A 16,247-nucleotide genomic window follows, 5' to 3' on the forward strand; every position below is an offset into this window, starting at 1 on the left:
AAAAAGCATCCACGACCTATCTCAAAAAACCAGATATTTGTGGAATATCGGGTTTGTTTTTGTTTTTGGTTTTTTTTGTTTTGTTTTGGTTTTTTTTTTGTTTTTTTTTTTTTTTTTTTGTGGGTTTTTTTTTGGTTTTTTTTTTTTTTCATTGTTAACACAGAGGCTAAGATGGCTCAAAGGGAGGTGGTTAAAATTAAAAAAAAAAAAATTCCCCCATGCATTGGGGACAAGAAGGAGCTAATGCCCTTAACAAAGTGTCCCACTGTCCTAACCCATCCCTCAGCCTAGTTGCCCTTATTTATTTTTTTGTTTACACAGGCAAAAAGGCAGGGAGGTGAGTTTGAATCTCAGAGGCATAGTTGCTTGATTAAAGAAGAACATTCAGAAATCAAAATGCGAAACATGCCAGCATAGGTTGATACCTATGGCAATGGGTATCACAGATATGTTGTTCTCTGTCCACTGATAAAAAATACATGGAGTTAACATATAATTGAACTGGTATCAATGTTCTATCTTTTTGCTCTTATGTCAGTGTTTATGCACAATGCTTATTTGAAACTTCTTGCTTTGGAGACCAGTTGCAGGCTATTGATCCATAATCTTTTTTATCATCCCAGTTGTCTGTCACTTGTGTGGTGATAAAGCTTTGGAGCTATTCACTACACGAGCAGCACAAATATAAGAAACAAACATACATGTTTAATTATTTCCTGGAATGAAGAAGCTAAAGACAGATACTATTTTCTCCAGACTTTCATGCTTAAGGTAACACATTTTCCCTTTGGAGAAGGTAGCAGGACAATAGACCACCAACGATAGGAAGGATACTAGGAGTTGAAATCAATTCTTCTTCCATGCTGTGCAAATGATCTTTTCTCAAAAATGCTCTTCTGTCTACATATGAAGAAATGCACTGTGATGGAGGAACTGCCCACTGGGTCACCATAGTCAAATAAAAATGGTGACAGTTTATAAATATGAATTATAACGTCCTAAGCTTTGTATTTTTAAAATACAAAGCTTTGTTACTTAAAGCCTTGTTCTGTTCTGGAGCAGACCAAGCTGTAAGGGTTAAGGAAGCCTCTGCTCAAAGGTGTGGGGAAGGTGTACAGGCAGCTCAAGAATTCAACCACTGATTCCTAGCAGATACCTAAAGTTGTAACTGGTTTTAAATCAAAGCTGCAAGGTACTCAATCCAGTTATGCATGTTTCTGGTTATCTCAAAATTAACCCTAATATATTTCTAATAATGCTAAAATGCACAATACTGAATTACATATTTAAAACATATTGTTTTAAAAGAAGTGTGTCAACTCCTAAGACTCATTTCATGGCTTGAAATTCAACTCTGCTTACCTGGTTTGACATTCATCTGGTTTCTAAGTCTTCTTCAAATTTCCCTACAGCTGACTGAAAAGTTGCTAGGTTTGATAAATGTTTGTCTTTCCAACAAGAGCTTTGAGAAGGAGCATCTTTTTCATTTAAAGTTTTCACCCAGTTATCTGGAATTCAACACTTTCCACAGTAGTATCTGAGTACCATTTTTCCTCTTAGCACTACATCACAATACTATGATATGTGCAAATATTACCAGCAATACAGCAAACTTGCTATATACCTGCAGCAATTCAGAGAGATATGAACAAAAAAAAATCCTACTCTAATGCCATCTATGTGCTTTAAGGCTCTTTTTAAATTGAGCAGTTGTTAATGGATTTGGGAATAGCATAGTTATGAGAGCTGAGAAGAAGCTGCTAATCATTCCTATCTCGGGTGGCTGGGGAAATAAATTGTTACAAAACTGCAGTTAAAGCCACCTTTAGGCACTGCTGTTGGCAGTGATTGGTTTCATTGTTTTGGTGGTTTTTTTTTCCTTTTGATTGTTTTTCTTACAGGGAGCAGTCAGTGTCAGGCTGGCCATTTAGGAAAAAAGCTGGGAGGGCCAGGAGGGTCATGCCCAGGGTGGGACAGACAGAGCCATGGCCTCAGCAGCCCCAGAGGCTCACAGGAGCTGAACACATGGCTGGAGCTGGTGCTGGTACCCGGGCCCATGGGCAGCTCCAGACACGGCAGGTGATGAACCAGCTCCAGGGGCCTCCCGTGGGCTCCTGGCAGCAGCAAAAGCCAACAGGGCTGGAGCACAGGTCCAAAGGGTCCTTTCAGCAGATGGACTGCCTACTGTGGGTAGTCCAAGGGCCAAGTGCAGGCAGAGGTGGAGTCCAGCATGGTTACAGCACAGCTCAGACCAGAACCAGCAGTACTGGGCTGACCCAAAATGGTCCCGTGGGCAGGAGGTGGGTGAAAGCCCCAGGGGAGGCTCCTCAGGGAGGTCAAGAGTTCTCATTGCCCTCAGGCCCCTTACAATTTTATGGCTTTCATGGCCCCTTGCTTTTGATTCTTGAAAACCTTGTCCTGTCCTTGAAATGTGGCAGAAAAAGCAGAAGTGAAGAATTAAAAGCAGCTGTCCTATTTCAGGTGACACGTGACATCTTTTCCTTTCTCCACATGACACAGTCATGAAGGATACTTCACTCAGCAGAGGTCTTTAAGGAGTATTTATAGAAAAATCAGAATCTGATCCTTTAATCTCTACTAGGTCTCTAAAAAGAAAGACATTGAACACCTTTTTAACATTTTAAAATAGATAAATAGAACAATTTATAGATGCAGGTTTTCAAGTGAGAGACCTTTAACCTGAAGTTAATATCCCAAAGACCTCTAAGATTCTACAGAATCTCTCTTATAAGCATGTAAAAATAGCAACACTGACTGAATAGGTGAGATATCAGTGTGAATTTGCTCCTGCTGGTTGCAACTTCTAAAGACTTTATCAGATATCAAACGAGTTCAGCATGGACACTTGTTGCAGACCTTGCTGTAGAGTAAGGTTTAGAAATGAATAAATAAACCAGTATAGCCCTTAACTGCTGTTTATTAAAAAGAAAAAAGAGCATTACTGAGTAATTTGCAAGTACTGTACTTGCCAAATGAACTATGCACAAGACAAGAAAGCTGCAATACAGTTGCAGTGATAAGTTATTTTTTATTTTACAAAAAGTAGCTGCCTTGAAGAGAAATTAAAATAACATTCCTTGCTTTTTAATCCTTTTTTTTTTAACCTTTTATTTTGGGGAATGAAAAAATCCTTAGCAAGACAGATACATTATATTTCTTCATGGTCACTCAGAACAATTTACAGCAAATATACACACAAATACTGAGGCCAAACACAGGCAATAAATTTTACATATTGCTATGAAAAGTTGCAAGATGCTGCTTGGCTTTCAAGGGCCTAGATGGCAGTGTAGTTCTTAGTGTAATTAGTCAATTTGATCTTCTCTGGGAAGATAATATTAACTGACAGGTTTTCCCCATTGTTAGATTTCAGAAAAAAGTTCTTTTTCTTGCGCAGGAGATGACTATATTTGGCATTAGCAAGCCACATTTCACATTTTGAAAAGAAGACAATCCCAGTTGTACCCAAGACAACAAGACACGTAAGCAAGCCCAGCACAACAAAACATATCACCTGGCTTCTACTCAGTAAGGGATCTGCATTCTGAATTGTTTCTTTCACTGTTATTTTCAGGATTTCTTGTTGTTGATGCACTGATCTATGGTGAGCTTTTGAGAGTAGCTTGTAATTCTGCATATGCTTTGTCTCCATATTCGTTCCAGAGAGGCTTGTGTTTTTGCTGGGATGTTTGCAGGTCACACCAACAAATTCTGGTTTGCAGATGCACTCGAACCCTCCCTGGGGATGCTCACTGCAAGTGCCTCCATTCTCACATGGGCCACTTGCACAGAAGGTGACATGGCTGCTGCAGAGCTTTCCTGTATAGCCATGGGGACAAGAACAGCTGAAACCCACTCCAACATCTGTGCATGTTCCTCCATTCTCACACGGGCTGGATTCGCAGTCGTCTCTATCTATTTCACAGAAGTTGCCAGCAAAACCAGAAGGGCACAGACAGGAAGCATGGGGTGCAAAACCATTGTCATCAATGCATGTTCCTCCATTCTGGCAGGGAGAACTAGGATACATGACACACACAGAGACAAAATTGAAGTCCAAAGGAAGAAACTATTAGGAAACACTTTATATAATAAAAAGAGCTGTTTTTCTTTAGAAGAGCCAATTCCAAATGCAAATCCACTGAAGTCAGTGAAGCTGAATAAAAAATGAGTTTGTTCAACAGCATTGTCAATACAGATAATAATATCTTCTGCTGACCCTTTGGGCAGGATTAGTACACCAGTATATAAATTCAACCCAATGAGCTGTGAAGGGATTTAAAATTATTTCAAACATTTATTCAAATTAAGCTTCTCACTATTTTCATATGCTTGGATCTAATTAGCTGAGCAACTATTCAGACAAGAGAGAACAAAGATATGAGCAGCCATGGCTGCTTCCTTTCTACGTGATTATTCCTAAAATAATCTATATATTGTATTGGCAGAGCAAAACAGTGCCATAGCAGCTAGGCGTAAAGCTGATTGTTTTTATTCTGCCTGTCTGTGTTCCATGACATAAACACTTTAGAAGCAAACAGATACTTTCCTATAAACTGCTGTTTCGCCAAAGATTTTGATAGATACAATTGTAACAAAAAATATCAGTGAGAGAATTTCAGCCTGGGAAAAGACAGCATAATGAGAGTAGGACAATAGGAAACCAAGTATTTCTACAAACTCTTTCAGTACTTCCCAACTAAGAGCCTGATAATACGTTTTAGGTGCCATAAATTAACTGAGAGCTCTTTTCTATCTTTACAATGCAACTGTGCCTTACTGAGTGTAATGCCAAGAGATGAGGCCACCACTGACTGGCACAGATGTGTCAGTTCAGGGGATCTATGCAAAGTGCTCTTGCTCCTTTACCTGTCCCTGCTGGCTGACAAGAGTCCCTGAGTCCCAGGTTTACAAATAAACCTCAAATCCTCAAACTTTCATGGCAGTTCATCACACATCATCAAAGCTTTTAAAACTCGCTTTGTAAAATATGAAAAATACTTGGAAAAGTTTAGGACAAACCTCTTTGACAACAAAACTTTTCTGAGTACTTATGCATCCCTGAAGACATACAGCAGAGTACTGTCTGATAGTTGAAAAGTCCAAGCTGTTATTTAGGGCCTTCCACTTACAGGGCAAAGTCCCAGGGGTAAAGAAGATCACAGCTTCAGATAGAAACATTTCACATATGCAGCAGACAGTAGCAAGAGGCTGTTATGGAATTCCATGGTGGGACACAGAGATTCAGAAGATCTGTTGATGTCTGGCTGAGATGACTGTGAAAGAGGTGTAAGCTCCTGACTGCAAATGGCCCCTGATCACTGGTCAGAACAAGGCTGGGCTTGTCACCATTGCTCTGGGACTACCTTTGGTAGAGATTGCTCCAAGCACCTCTGGCTTCACTGGGGACTGAAACACTCAGCAGCCACCCATCAGGAGAGACTGAACCTTCTGGCAGAGGAATCACCTGTCTGTTTTCTGCAGCTTCCACATTAACTACTCTGTTCTCTAGTACTGTTCTGGGTAAAAATGCACTAAAAGAACATATTGGAAGTCTGGGAGCAGTATTAGGAAAGCAAAACTGGGCTTTGACGTAGACATGGTTAGTGATAACTTGAGGTAAGTAATTCCAACATATTAACCAGGCACTATGTCTTTTTAAGGAAAATATGGAAATTGGAGTTATACAGTCCTTCAGTGGTTATGGCTGTCTTGGAGAACCTAGCACCCTCCCTTAGCTTTACAGGTCCCATGGAAAATTGGACAAGCTGGTTTGTCCAAGGAAAATGTGTAGTAGTTTGAAGTTTCATCACTGGGTTGAATCTCAGTACTTTCTAGGGAAATGGGAAGAAATTGTTGGAGAACATAAGTTCTGAATTTTTTCCTTTTTCTGAAATTTTCAGAAATGTAAAATATTGAAATAAAAAACAGTTGAGGGGAAAAATGCAGAATTATGAAAATTTTCTTTATTTTTTAATAACAGAGTTGCATTTGCCTATGTCAAATATGTTTCAATAAATAAAGCCTTAATATTAATTCCCTTGAATAAATTCTTCTACTCTGAATTTTTGGCATTTAACACAGCAAGGTGTTGTACATTAAGGGTTAGTTGTAGGAAGCATTCCATACCATTCTTCTTTGCTTCCCAGATAGCCTGGTTTCTTTTAGAAAGTACCACTCATTGCTCTGCTTCAAAGCAGAAACCTCCAAACACCACACAGAGATCACTGCTGCAGATACATGTAAACAGACTAGAATAAACACTTTGATTTGTGAATTATCCTGGTTCCATCTGTGAATATGAACAAAGAAGCCAGCAGTAATGCTCAGTAATATCAACATTTTTAACATTACCACTGAGGTAGAGAGGAATTGAGAGGAAGTGGGATGTGAATGAAATGGCACCATCTGATGAGGTCTCTTTCTACAATGTGGGATGCACCCTTTGGTGGACTGTGAATTATTAGCAGACACGGAGTGCTTATGCTGACAACAGTTGTCTTTTTGAACTAAATGTAGATTTTTAGAGCCTGCTGCTCATTTTCCTGAAAAAGACAGCTTCCTAGAGAAAAAGAATCACTGCTTCAAGTATGTTGCTTTCTTCAGAAAAAATTTTCACAATTTCCAGGCTAGTTCATCAGCATTCAGTCCAAAAACAGAGTGCCAACACAAAAAAAGGAGTTTCTGCAATTTAAAACCTTAAGGTGTTTAAGGAAGTACATGGAACTAATCTTTATTATTTTGTTGATGCTGTATTTTTGGAACTCACTTGTTTTTTGGGATAACTAGCATCTATGTCCACACTGAATTACTGAAATATTTGGTCTACAGGTGAAAATCAGAAAAACTTATTCACATCTCCTATACTAGGCAAGTAGCTTGGATTTGAGTCATGGCTCTTTCAAGGAACTTAAATTTCCCTGCTGTCAATGAAGAAAAATAGGCAAATCAGAGTAGCTATCTTAGAGTAAACCCAGAAAAAACTGTGAGAGTATCCCCCAAATAAAGGTGATGACAAAAAAAATCTACTGACATGAAGTTGTGAAAGAATGGCAATTCTTGCCAGAGAGAGTGAGAGATGTTAATGTTCCTTAAATAAGAGTCTACAAGTCTTCAGGAAGATTCAGTCATAAGGTAAATCTGAATACTCATAATTATCTGTCACTGAGCAAAAAGAGAACCAGAGGGTATCCATATAGAGCTAGAGATCAGAAGGCAATCTCCTAAAAGAAAACTGATTTTAGAGTGATAGTTTTACCAAGTTTGTATCCACCAAAAAAGGCATTCTGTATGTTTATGGGATCAGAACTTTGATGAGCTAGAAGACAGCAAATGCTTCTAGATTTGAACAGAAACCCAAATTCACATTTTCTCTAGCACTGAAAGGTCTTCCTTTTTTTTCAAGCAGTTCTACTAGTGACTTTGCTGGAATTTCTTTAGCCTGTGTCCATTGCTTCTTGAGCTTTAATTGGGCACCTCAATGACAAGTCTGGCTCTGTCATCTTTGCTTCCCCCCATCAGGTACTCATACACAATGGACAAGTTCCTGAGAGCCTGCTCTTCTCCAGGCTAAATGACCCAGCTCTCAGTATCTCTTTATAGGAGAGATGTTCCCTTTCTTTAATCATATCCATGGCCCTTCACTGGACTCACTCCAGTATGGCTGTGTCCTTTTTATATTGGTGCCCTGGATTGCCAAGCAAACTGTATTCTATTTGCCATCTGCATGGCAGTTGTGTTCTGTTAAGTGGGCAGTTTTCCTTATCTCTTCCACAACCACTCCTCTCTCTGGGGAGACATCTGCTGATAACAGGCTGTTGAATGTCACTGCCTGACTGATAAGATCTATAGCATCCCATTGTGAGATGCTCCATCCAGAAGGAGGAGCCAAGCATTTTACCCAGATATAATCCTGAGTTCTGGAAAACCAGCATGGCTTTCTCCACTGGATTTCTCAGATAAACAGCTGCCTCTCCAGTGGATCTTCAGAAAACTACACCTTTCTACAGGATCCCTGCTCCAACAGAACCACACCTGACACTCCAGGAGGGCTGCAGCCACAATTCCAATTGGACTGCTACCAACACCCTGACAAAGAGGCTGTCAGGCTCTGTCAGTGTTGTTTTAGTTTACTGCATTGTTTATTTTATTTTTTTATTTTCTTCCCTAATAAAGAACTGTTATTCCTGCTCCCATATGTTTGCCTGAGAGTCCCCCTTAATTTCAAATTTATAACAATTCTGAGGGATGGGATTTACATTTTTCCATTTCAGGGGAGGCTCCTGCCTTCCTTAGTAGATGCCTGGCTTTCCAAACCAAGACAATTGGGTAGCCCAGAACTGGACTGAGCACTCCAGATGTGCCTCAGCAAGACTGAGCAGGGGGGAGGGATCACCTCCCTCAACCTACTGGCACTACTACAACCTACTGTCCTTAATGTCCCATTTCTTTTAAAGAATAGAGAGCAGTGGTCTCCCTGCTCTGATGGAAGTGAGATTGTCTCCTTCAGTTAACTGTGGGCACATTATCATATGTTGGTTAAGAAAAAACGCAAACTGGTGGGCTAGGTGTTTTCACCCAGACAGCTTCTGTGCTAACTGCTGTTCTTATTGGGCTGTGTATAAATTATCCCTCACTAGAGATGAGAGCACAGGATGGGAGTCACTTCAAGTTTTTTACAAAAATCATGAGCAGGCATAAATTCACCACAATAAAATGTGCAAATTAGCACTTTTAGTACTCAGACTGTGCACAGAAAGCCACACTGATAATCTCTTAAATCTTTAAAATATTAATAGATCCGATTTGTAAAGTTTGATAATACCAGCAACTATCAGAAGCATTGTGTATTTTAACACAGATATACTTCCACGTAGCAAAGAATTCTGAATAATAGAAGTGTAGATTTTAAATGCATGTTAGAAATCAATATTTACCCATTAATAATGCAGGGTCCTTTCTTGAGATGGCAGTTTTTTCCTGTAAATCCCTGGGCACACAGACAAATATATCCTCCATCACCAGTCTCTATACACGTTGAATTATTGGTGCAGGGCTTTGCTGAACATGGGTGAATATCTGTTTAAAAATACCCAACAGGCCTTGATTAATCTAATGAGAAAGAGTTAGTAAATGGTATACAATACTTCAAATAAAATATAGCTTTAGCAATACTTCACCCTGCATTTTATAAATTGTGATCTATTCCCCCCCCTTTGTTAAAATGGAATTCAGATTGTTCAACTATTGCAAGCAATTTCAGCTTATTTCTAGCTCTTTCTAGCTCCTGCTTGCAAAATGTGTTTGAATTGCTCCATTCTATAAATAAGTAGTATCAGAAATAAAATATTAGTGTGGGACAAAGAACTTCTAGATAGCCTAGCCATACTTTCACAATCTTGGCTTCTCCATGAGCAGAATTCTGATAAAACAATCAGGAATGGGGAATTCTCCCTGCTCCCTGCCCATATCATTATGTGCTTATGACCAAATGTTTCATAAAAACAGAAATCATCAATTTACACAAAAATCTGTTAAAATTTCATTTTCTGGCTGGGCTACATTCAACCCTTATATAACTGCACCAGAACACAGAGCTGTATGATGTCTGGACCCAAAGTCACACATTTTCTTTGCAACTGCCCTGCTGGGCCACTTCCCACTCAAATGATTACTGAATTTTTAGAATAATTAAAACTAAATAAACAAACAAGTGGATATTTTAGCAAGCTACTGCAGCAGCTGCAGAGAGGTGCTGACTGGAAGGTATTTGATGCCTCACACACACATATGCACACTTTCTAAGGAGATGAAAAGGGATTTAAGGGCATTTATATTTTACTTCCCATAGCATAACATGAAATTTAGATGCTATCATGAGGTATTGCAAAATTTTAACCACAGAAAACAACAGCCTTAGCTTTCAAATACAATCTTCCCTGGATAAAAGGTTCTATTTCCTAATGCATTAGCCTGTTCTCATTGCAAGACAACTCAGCATGCACTTTGAGTATAAACTCCAATTTTCACAAGGACCAAAATAATCTTTTTGAAGCAGTATTGTTTGCCAGCTATTTTCAAAGACTCTAAAGGCAGCAATAAAGCATGTACTTTGATGGAGAAGAAAACATGAACTTTGATGCAGGAGCATGGAAACTCTCTGAAATACATATATGAATAGGTATGTGTGTGTATATATATATATATATATATATATATACACACACACATTACTGTCAATAATTAACGTCAGGTATTTAGCTTTTTGTACCAGGTTCTTTTAAAATATAATACATAAATATCCTCAATTAGCCCATTTTCTCTATTTTATTTTACCTCTCAAAAGGACAACCACCAAGTGGTAACAGATGAAAATGCAAAACCAGGATGTTACACTAATACATATATTATGAGTGGCCTCAATCATATTACCCATAATTAATAGTTCCATCAAACAAAGTTGTCATGCTGCAGTGCATGAAGCAATCACTGAGTGTTTTTATGAGGAAGATATGCTCGGTTGTAGTTTGTCACAGGACAATTTTTAGCCCCTGTCTCATGCAGGCATTAGAGACTCCACCTGTGCTCTCTGATGAGTTTGCCAACATGTGGCCTTGGCCAAGCACTCTGGTGACAAGTAGTACAATTTACTCCCAGCTCACACTGTGTGTTGGCTTTTTAGGCCAGTTGAGGCCAGGATTCCAGTAGGAGGTCACGGACCCGCTAACAGGACCGTGTAGGCACAGCCGGGGGTGACAGGCTGACAGATCTGATTTAGCAAGCTGGATCAAACACTCTGACTGGGCTCTCATTTTTCTCCTGGAAACAAATTGACTCAATTGATTTTCCCTTTGTTATGGGCAGTGTTTGATGTGGTTCCTGTACTGTGCAGTGTATATCAGCTGCAGAGGGAAACTCTGTGCTGTGCAGGCTGGCTCCAGGGGTGCACGCGCCGGATTTCAAGGCTGTGTTTCCACAAGATGAGAGGATGCCATGGCATCATGGAGCCAGTTGGACAAGCTCCATTGCAAACTGGTTAACCAGCAGTGTTAACACCAAGACCAACTCACAGATGTTTTCCTTCAAGTGACTTGTCTGTCCATGTGACTGCAATAACAGCCACAAATGCTACCACTTATTCTGCTCTATGTGTTTACAGTGGATCAAGCCCAACCCATAACCTGCATGCCTCTAAATTACTAGGAAGGTCATTCTTGGATTAAACTTAGAACCAGGCTACCTGTATTAAAAAGAGCTACACAATCAGAGTCATTAGCAAACCAATTGGTGATCTACAACTACTCCAGAAAGTTCCATGATCAAAGCCAAGGAGATCATATACATATTCTAACTCTTCTACAAAACAGAAGAGGTATCATCACCAGTCCAAATCATCTTTTTTCCTCCCATGCTTAGCAAGCAAATAAAGTTCTAAGACTGTATCTCTGTTTTAGAAGTATTTCAGTTTTTTGTAGTGGTCAATGGATCTCAGATCCTTCCACAGTTTTCCACTCTAGGCTTTTCCTTACTGTTTCCTAACCTGATCAAGTTTCATTTAATGATACCTGTAAATTAACTGTACCTACCTGTAATGATTTTATACAGGCAGGAAACTGACACCAACTTTTGGCAGAGGATGATGAGATCAGGGGCTGAGCAATAACCCATTTGAGGTTTCAGTGCTTTATTGGGTTGGGATAACAATTTCTATTAACTTTCCAGTAGGAAGAAGATGAGGAGGAACACCCTTCTCTTGATCTCTTATGGCAAATAATGCATTTAGAGTAGATAAAACCACTGAGATGAAAGACTATCAACATAACATTGCTGCAGATGAAAAAATAGTTATCCTTTTGGCTGAAAATTCTCAGCAGCTCTTCATGGGGATCTGCAAAGAAGACTCTGAGATCACTCTGAGTGTTGAGAGAAAAAATAGTTCCTGCACTTAAGCAAGGGATAGTTTTTTGGTATTATAGGACTACCTTAATGAGTATGTTAAAATAATGTTTTTTCATAAAGATGTGGGTTCAATTTTCAATGCATTCTTTTGCATTCTAAGTAGCAATTGCAAGAAGGAAACATTGCAAGGCTCAGAATTGCAAAGATATATTAGTACTAAGAAATTCAGCTATGCAATTAAAGCTTTTAGAAGTATCTGTGAAGATGCTACCTTTAAAAATGTGAAGATGCTACCTTTTATTCACTGATAAGCAACAGAACTGAGCCTCCTAAGGTGGCAGAGGGGGGATTGTTCTGGGCAGCTTTAGAAATCTCTGATTGTAGATCAGAGAAGGACTCATTCCTCCTCATTAACTGTAAAGAGAATCTAGGTGTCTGTCTCAGGTACAAGTGCATTTGTGAGATGCATCCAGAACAACATCTGAGAGTTTAGAGTCACATCTGCACCAGAGATATCTGCTACCACAGCTCCTGCAAACATACCAGGAGTGACTTTAGGAAGCCTCTCTCTGCTCATGCGTGCAGTCAGTGAGTTCAGGCTGCAAAACCTGGTGAGTAAATGAGTAAATAGATACCTGAGAACCTTGCACTAAATTCCATGTCACTGCAAGGATGTGACCTACCTAAAACCTTCTGATTCTTTTAGTCATCTTGAAAATCTTATGCTGTTCAATCTGTCATCAATCACCCCTTTGGCTGTGTACTGGAGATCTCATGCATGCTCTATAAATTATGACCCATATAACAACAAAAGCCTAAAGGCACGAAGAGGAAATGAGGCCCTGGACACTTGTCCTCTCCCAGCTGCAGCTGTGTGGGCTGAGCAGTGCATGCTCCTGGATGCTCATGAGGTTTCCATCCTGTCAGATCTCTCTGACTGAACGTTTGCCTGTGTCAGCCAAAATAAACCATCTCAACAAAGGCCAATTCTTCAGCTTGCTCATGCTAAGCTGGCTGATTCTGACCTGCAAAGGGTGAGAGAGTGCAGCCAGAGCTGTGCTTTTCCCTCAGACCTGAGGGGAAGCCTGTTCCCCTCAGCCTGTTCAGGAAGAGCTTTTTCTCAGTCATAGTAATATAACTATATATAACTATATATATATATATATATATATATATATATATATATATATATATATATATATATATATAAAATGTGCTACATAAATATTTAAATTTATTTAATATATACAAGATAACTTGTATTTTGATTAGAAGGGCTTACATGACAAGAAGGGAGCAGTTGTTTGTTGGCCTTGTCCCTGATAATTACTGTTTAAAATATAATGAATTTACACTTGGCTCACATATATGCCCAATTACAAAAGATACTGCATTGCTTCTGCCTATATTATTATGGAAGTTCGAGGTTTATGTGCTGCTGCCCAGAATCTCCTCATTATCTGGACCTAACATTCAGTATTTTAAAATTAGTTCTCCAGAAGGACTTTGCGTGTCTCCAACACCAGATGGGGCTGCTTCCCCTCACTTATTCAAGGAGAGAAAAGGATGTGCAAACCTATGTCACAGAGGCTGCCAACCCAGCCCTCCTCACAGATGCACTGCCAGGGCTTGGCACAGCTGCCGTGCAAGCACCCAGGGAAAGGAACACACTGATTACAGAGTGCACCCTGCCAGCCAGGTTGACACCTGAAAGAGATAAAAGACAAGACAGAAACAGAGTTTATTTTTAATAACTATAATTACAAGGACACCTCCCTTTTTGGTTCACAAATGCGCAACAAATAAACTTTTGCATACCAAATTTTACTATTTGAACAAAAGCATACCATCGGTGCTTCTGGAATACTAGAAGCCGTTTATGTGAAGAAAATAATTTCATTCAGCAAGAAAAAAATCCCAACTAATCAGTGTAAATACTTCATACTGGAAGAAGTAAACGAAACAGGTATCTAAATATCCATGCTTTCCAGTTACTGTATCCTAATAGAGTTCTGTTTCATTACAGTTCCATATTTTCAGAGACCAAACCATTTCAGTTTCTATCTCTCTTACCAGGACTACGAATTATTGAAGCTGACCACTCCTGTGCTAATACCCCATTCTGACAGATCTTTTTACCTGCATTCACTGGGAAATTCACAGAATCCATTCTCTGGATGGCAGCCAGCTTTGCAGGTCACGCCTGGAAGAAGAGATTTATAACATCAAAACAGAAAAATCAGCACAAAAAAACCCTTTACACATGTATCATATCCTATACACATTACAATGGTTTGAAAAATCCCAATCTGTAAAATGTTCCTTTTCTTTTTTCTTCAGACACATTTTTGCATCATAAAATTTTAAATTAACCTAATCTGGAATGTTCCTATAGAGGAAGTGAAATGACATAGAGAATTAATGGCAAAAGAATACAAAGTTACTTTAGCACACCAAAAGTGTATGTAATATTCCTACACACCATTTTAAAGGGATAATGCCAGAGCAGATTCACGGATGTTGTTTCACGACATGCCACTCCAAATGCATTGTTTCACAACTACTTGAAACACAGAAGTACTTTTAGTCAGAATAAAAAAATCCATTTAAAACTACTTACAATAAAAGTGCTGATTTCAATCCTACATCGGATGAAAATAACCATTTTCATTAAATCATGCATAAATAACGCAAGTTAAGGAGAAGAGACCTCGGTCGCAGTTTTTGTTCTGTTTGTTTGTTTGCTTGCTTAAGCATTTGCACCAAGCATCCCTCTAAAAGATCCCCTCTAGCCACTGACACCCTCCGCCAGCGCCAGAGAAACGCGCTCCGTCCGCTGCCAAGGAAAATCTTCCCGACCGCACGAGCATCTCTGGCTGGAGCGAGGGCTGGCGACGCCTCCGCCGCCCGGGGACTCCGGGAGGGCTCCGGGAGGGCTCCCGTCCTCGCCGCTGCCCCGCGGCCCCGGCAAACTCCCGAAACTTTCCCAAGTCGCCTCCCTTCCCGAGCCGGGCGGGCAGGGGGTGCCGGCGTCCTTACCTGGGGCTGCGGGGAGCACGAGGGGCAGCAGGCAGCAGCAGCAGCCGAGGATGCCGGCGGCGCGCAGCCCCATGGCCGGGCCGGGGCCGCTCCGCTCCCCGCGGCGCTCGGCGGACGCGGGGCCGGGCCGGCGGCAGCCCCCGCCCGCAGCGCCGCCGGGCTCGGGCGGACGGGGCGGGAGCAGGGAGGGACGGAGGGCGGGGAGGGCTGCGCGCCTCCACCCGCGGGCGGGGAGCGGCGCACCGGGCCCGGCAGACCCCGGCCAACGCCGCCGAAGGGGAGCCGGGCACCTCCAGCGGCAACAGCACCTCCAGCAGCAACAGCACCTCCAGCACCTCCAGCTGCTCCAGCACCTCCAGCTGCTCCAGCTGCTCCAGCACCTCCAGCAGCTTCAGCAGCTCAGCTGCTCCAGCACCTCCAGCAGCTCCAGCTGCTCCAGCTGCTCCAGCAGCTCAGCCCCTGCAGCGGGCGAGGGGAGGAATCCTGTAGGGGCGCGGGAGAAGGGAGGTCTGGGGCGAGGGGGAGTGTTGAGCACGCCTCTGGTCTCCTTGAAACTTAGACTGGCTGTCCGCGAAGACCTAATTTGGGGCTTGTCTTCAGTAGTCTAAAGAATTCTCAGTCATTCCCATCAGAGCTCCAATACTTTCAGGAAAGACTCAGTGAAGGCAGGGAAAGTATAGTACTGTTCTGGTTCTGAGGCTTGAGAATTCAAAAAAGACCCCACCAAAACACCCCTAAGTGTACGTTTAGCAGTCACAGAACAAATCAAGAAAAAGCATTAGTTTTACCACAAGGCACTTTAAATTTGGCATTTTATTCTGTGACTGTACATTTCTCTTTCGTATCTCTTCATTCCTCCTTTGTGCTGTCCCTTAAGGAAATAGATTGGCTATTTCTTATTCTTCGTGTTCCTTCTAGTTCATTGTTTTCTTTTAAAGAAGTTCTGCCTTGTTTTTAGGATTCCTGAGGGGCCTGTTTTTTGCCTGCTGATGCAGTGCTTTCTTCCCTGAGACCTCATTTACTAATTTGCCTACCTTTATGGGAAGCAACTAGAGATCCTTATACCATGGTGAAAAAACTACAATGGGCTAATTCAAGATTACCTGCTTGAAAATGCACACTGGAAAATGCTCATTAGCTTCAGATTGTCCATGTAGCAGCATTTCAAGACAGTGATGTCATGTAGGTTGAAAAAGTTTGCTGCTAGCAATGCTGCCTTTTAGTTTTAACCAAGAGTGGAGGAAGTGAAGGACAGAAAAAGGAAGAGTAGAAAATGAGGGTTGGGTTAA

At 41.0% G+C, this 16,247-nt stretch overlaps 1 protein-coding gene across 1 annotated transcript; it reads right to left on the reverse strand.

Moving 5' to 3' along the window:
• Window positions 1-2,920: 2,920 nt before the first annotated feature.
• Window positions 2,921-15,423, reverse strand: DLK1 (delta like non-canonical Notch ligand 1). The gene is made up of 5 exons (XM_071426451.1): window positions 14,959-15,423; window positions 14,059-14,122; window positions 13,496-13,626; window positions 8,958-9,099; window positions 2,921-4,040 (listed from the first exon to the last, which is right to left on the reverse strand). Exons 1-5 carry the CDS (start codon window positions 15,029-15,031, stop codon window positions 3,299-3,301), a joined length of 1,152 nt encoding a protein of 383 aa, XP_071282552.1. The 5' UTR covers window positions 15,032-15,423; the 3' UTR covers window positions 2,921-3,298.
• Window positions 15,424-16,247: the final 824 nt, after the last annotated feature.

The sequence above is a fragment of the Agelaius tricolor genome, unplaced genomic scaffold (assembly GCF_023055355.1).
Source record: "Agelaius tricolor isolate 1412-34295 unplaced genomic scaffold, bAgeTri1.0.p SCAF_5, whole genome shotgun sequence".
Taxonomy (NCBI): Eukaryota; Metazoa; Chordata; class Aves; order Passeriformes; family Icteridae; genus Agelaius; species Agelaius tricolor.

Bases quoted from the DNA above. Each gene is read 5' to 3' on its own strand.
- DLK1 (XM_071426451.1), bottom strand. From the start codon at position 15,031: ATGGGGCTGCGCGCCGCCGGCATCCTCGGCTGCTGCTGCTGCCTGCTG. The intron at 14,123-14,958 runs GTAAGGACGCCG...CTCTTCTTCCAG, and splicing joins CGTGCTCCCCGCAGCCCCAG to GCGTGACCTGCAAAGCTGGC. The intron at 13,627-14,058 runs GTAAAAAGATCT...TATCTCTTTCAG, and splicing joins GAATTTCCCAGTGAATGCAG to GTGTCAACCTGGCTGGCAGG.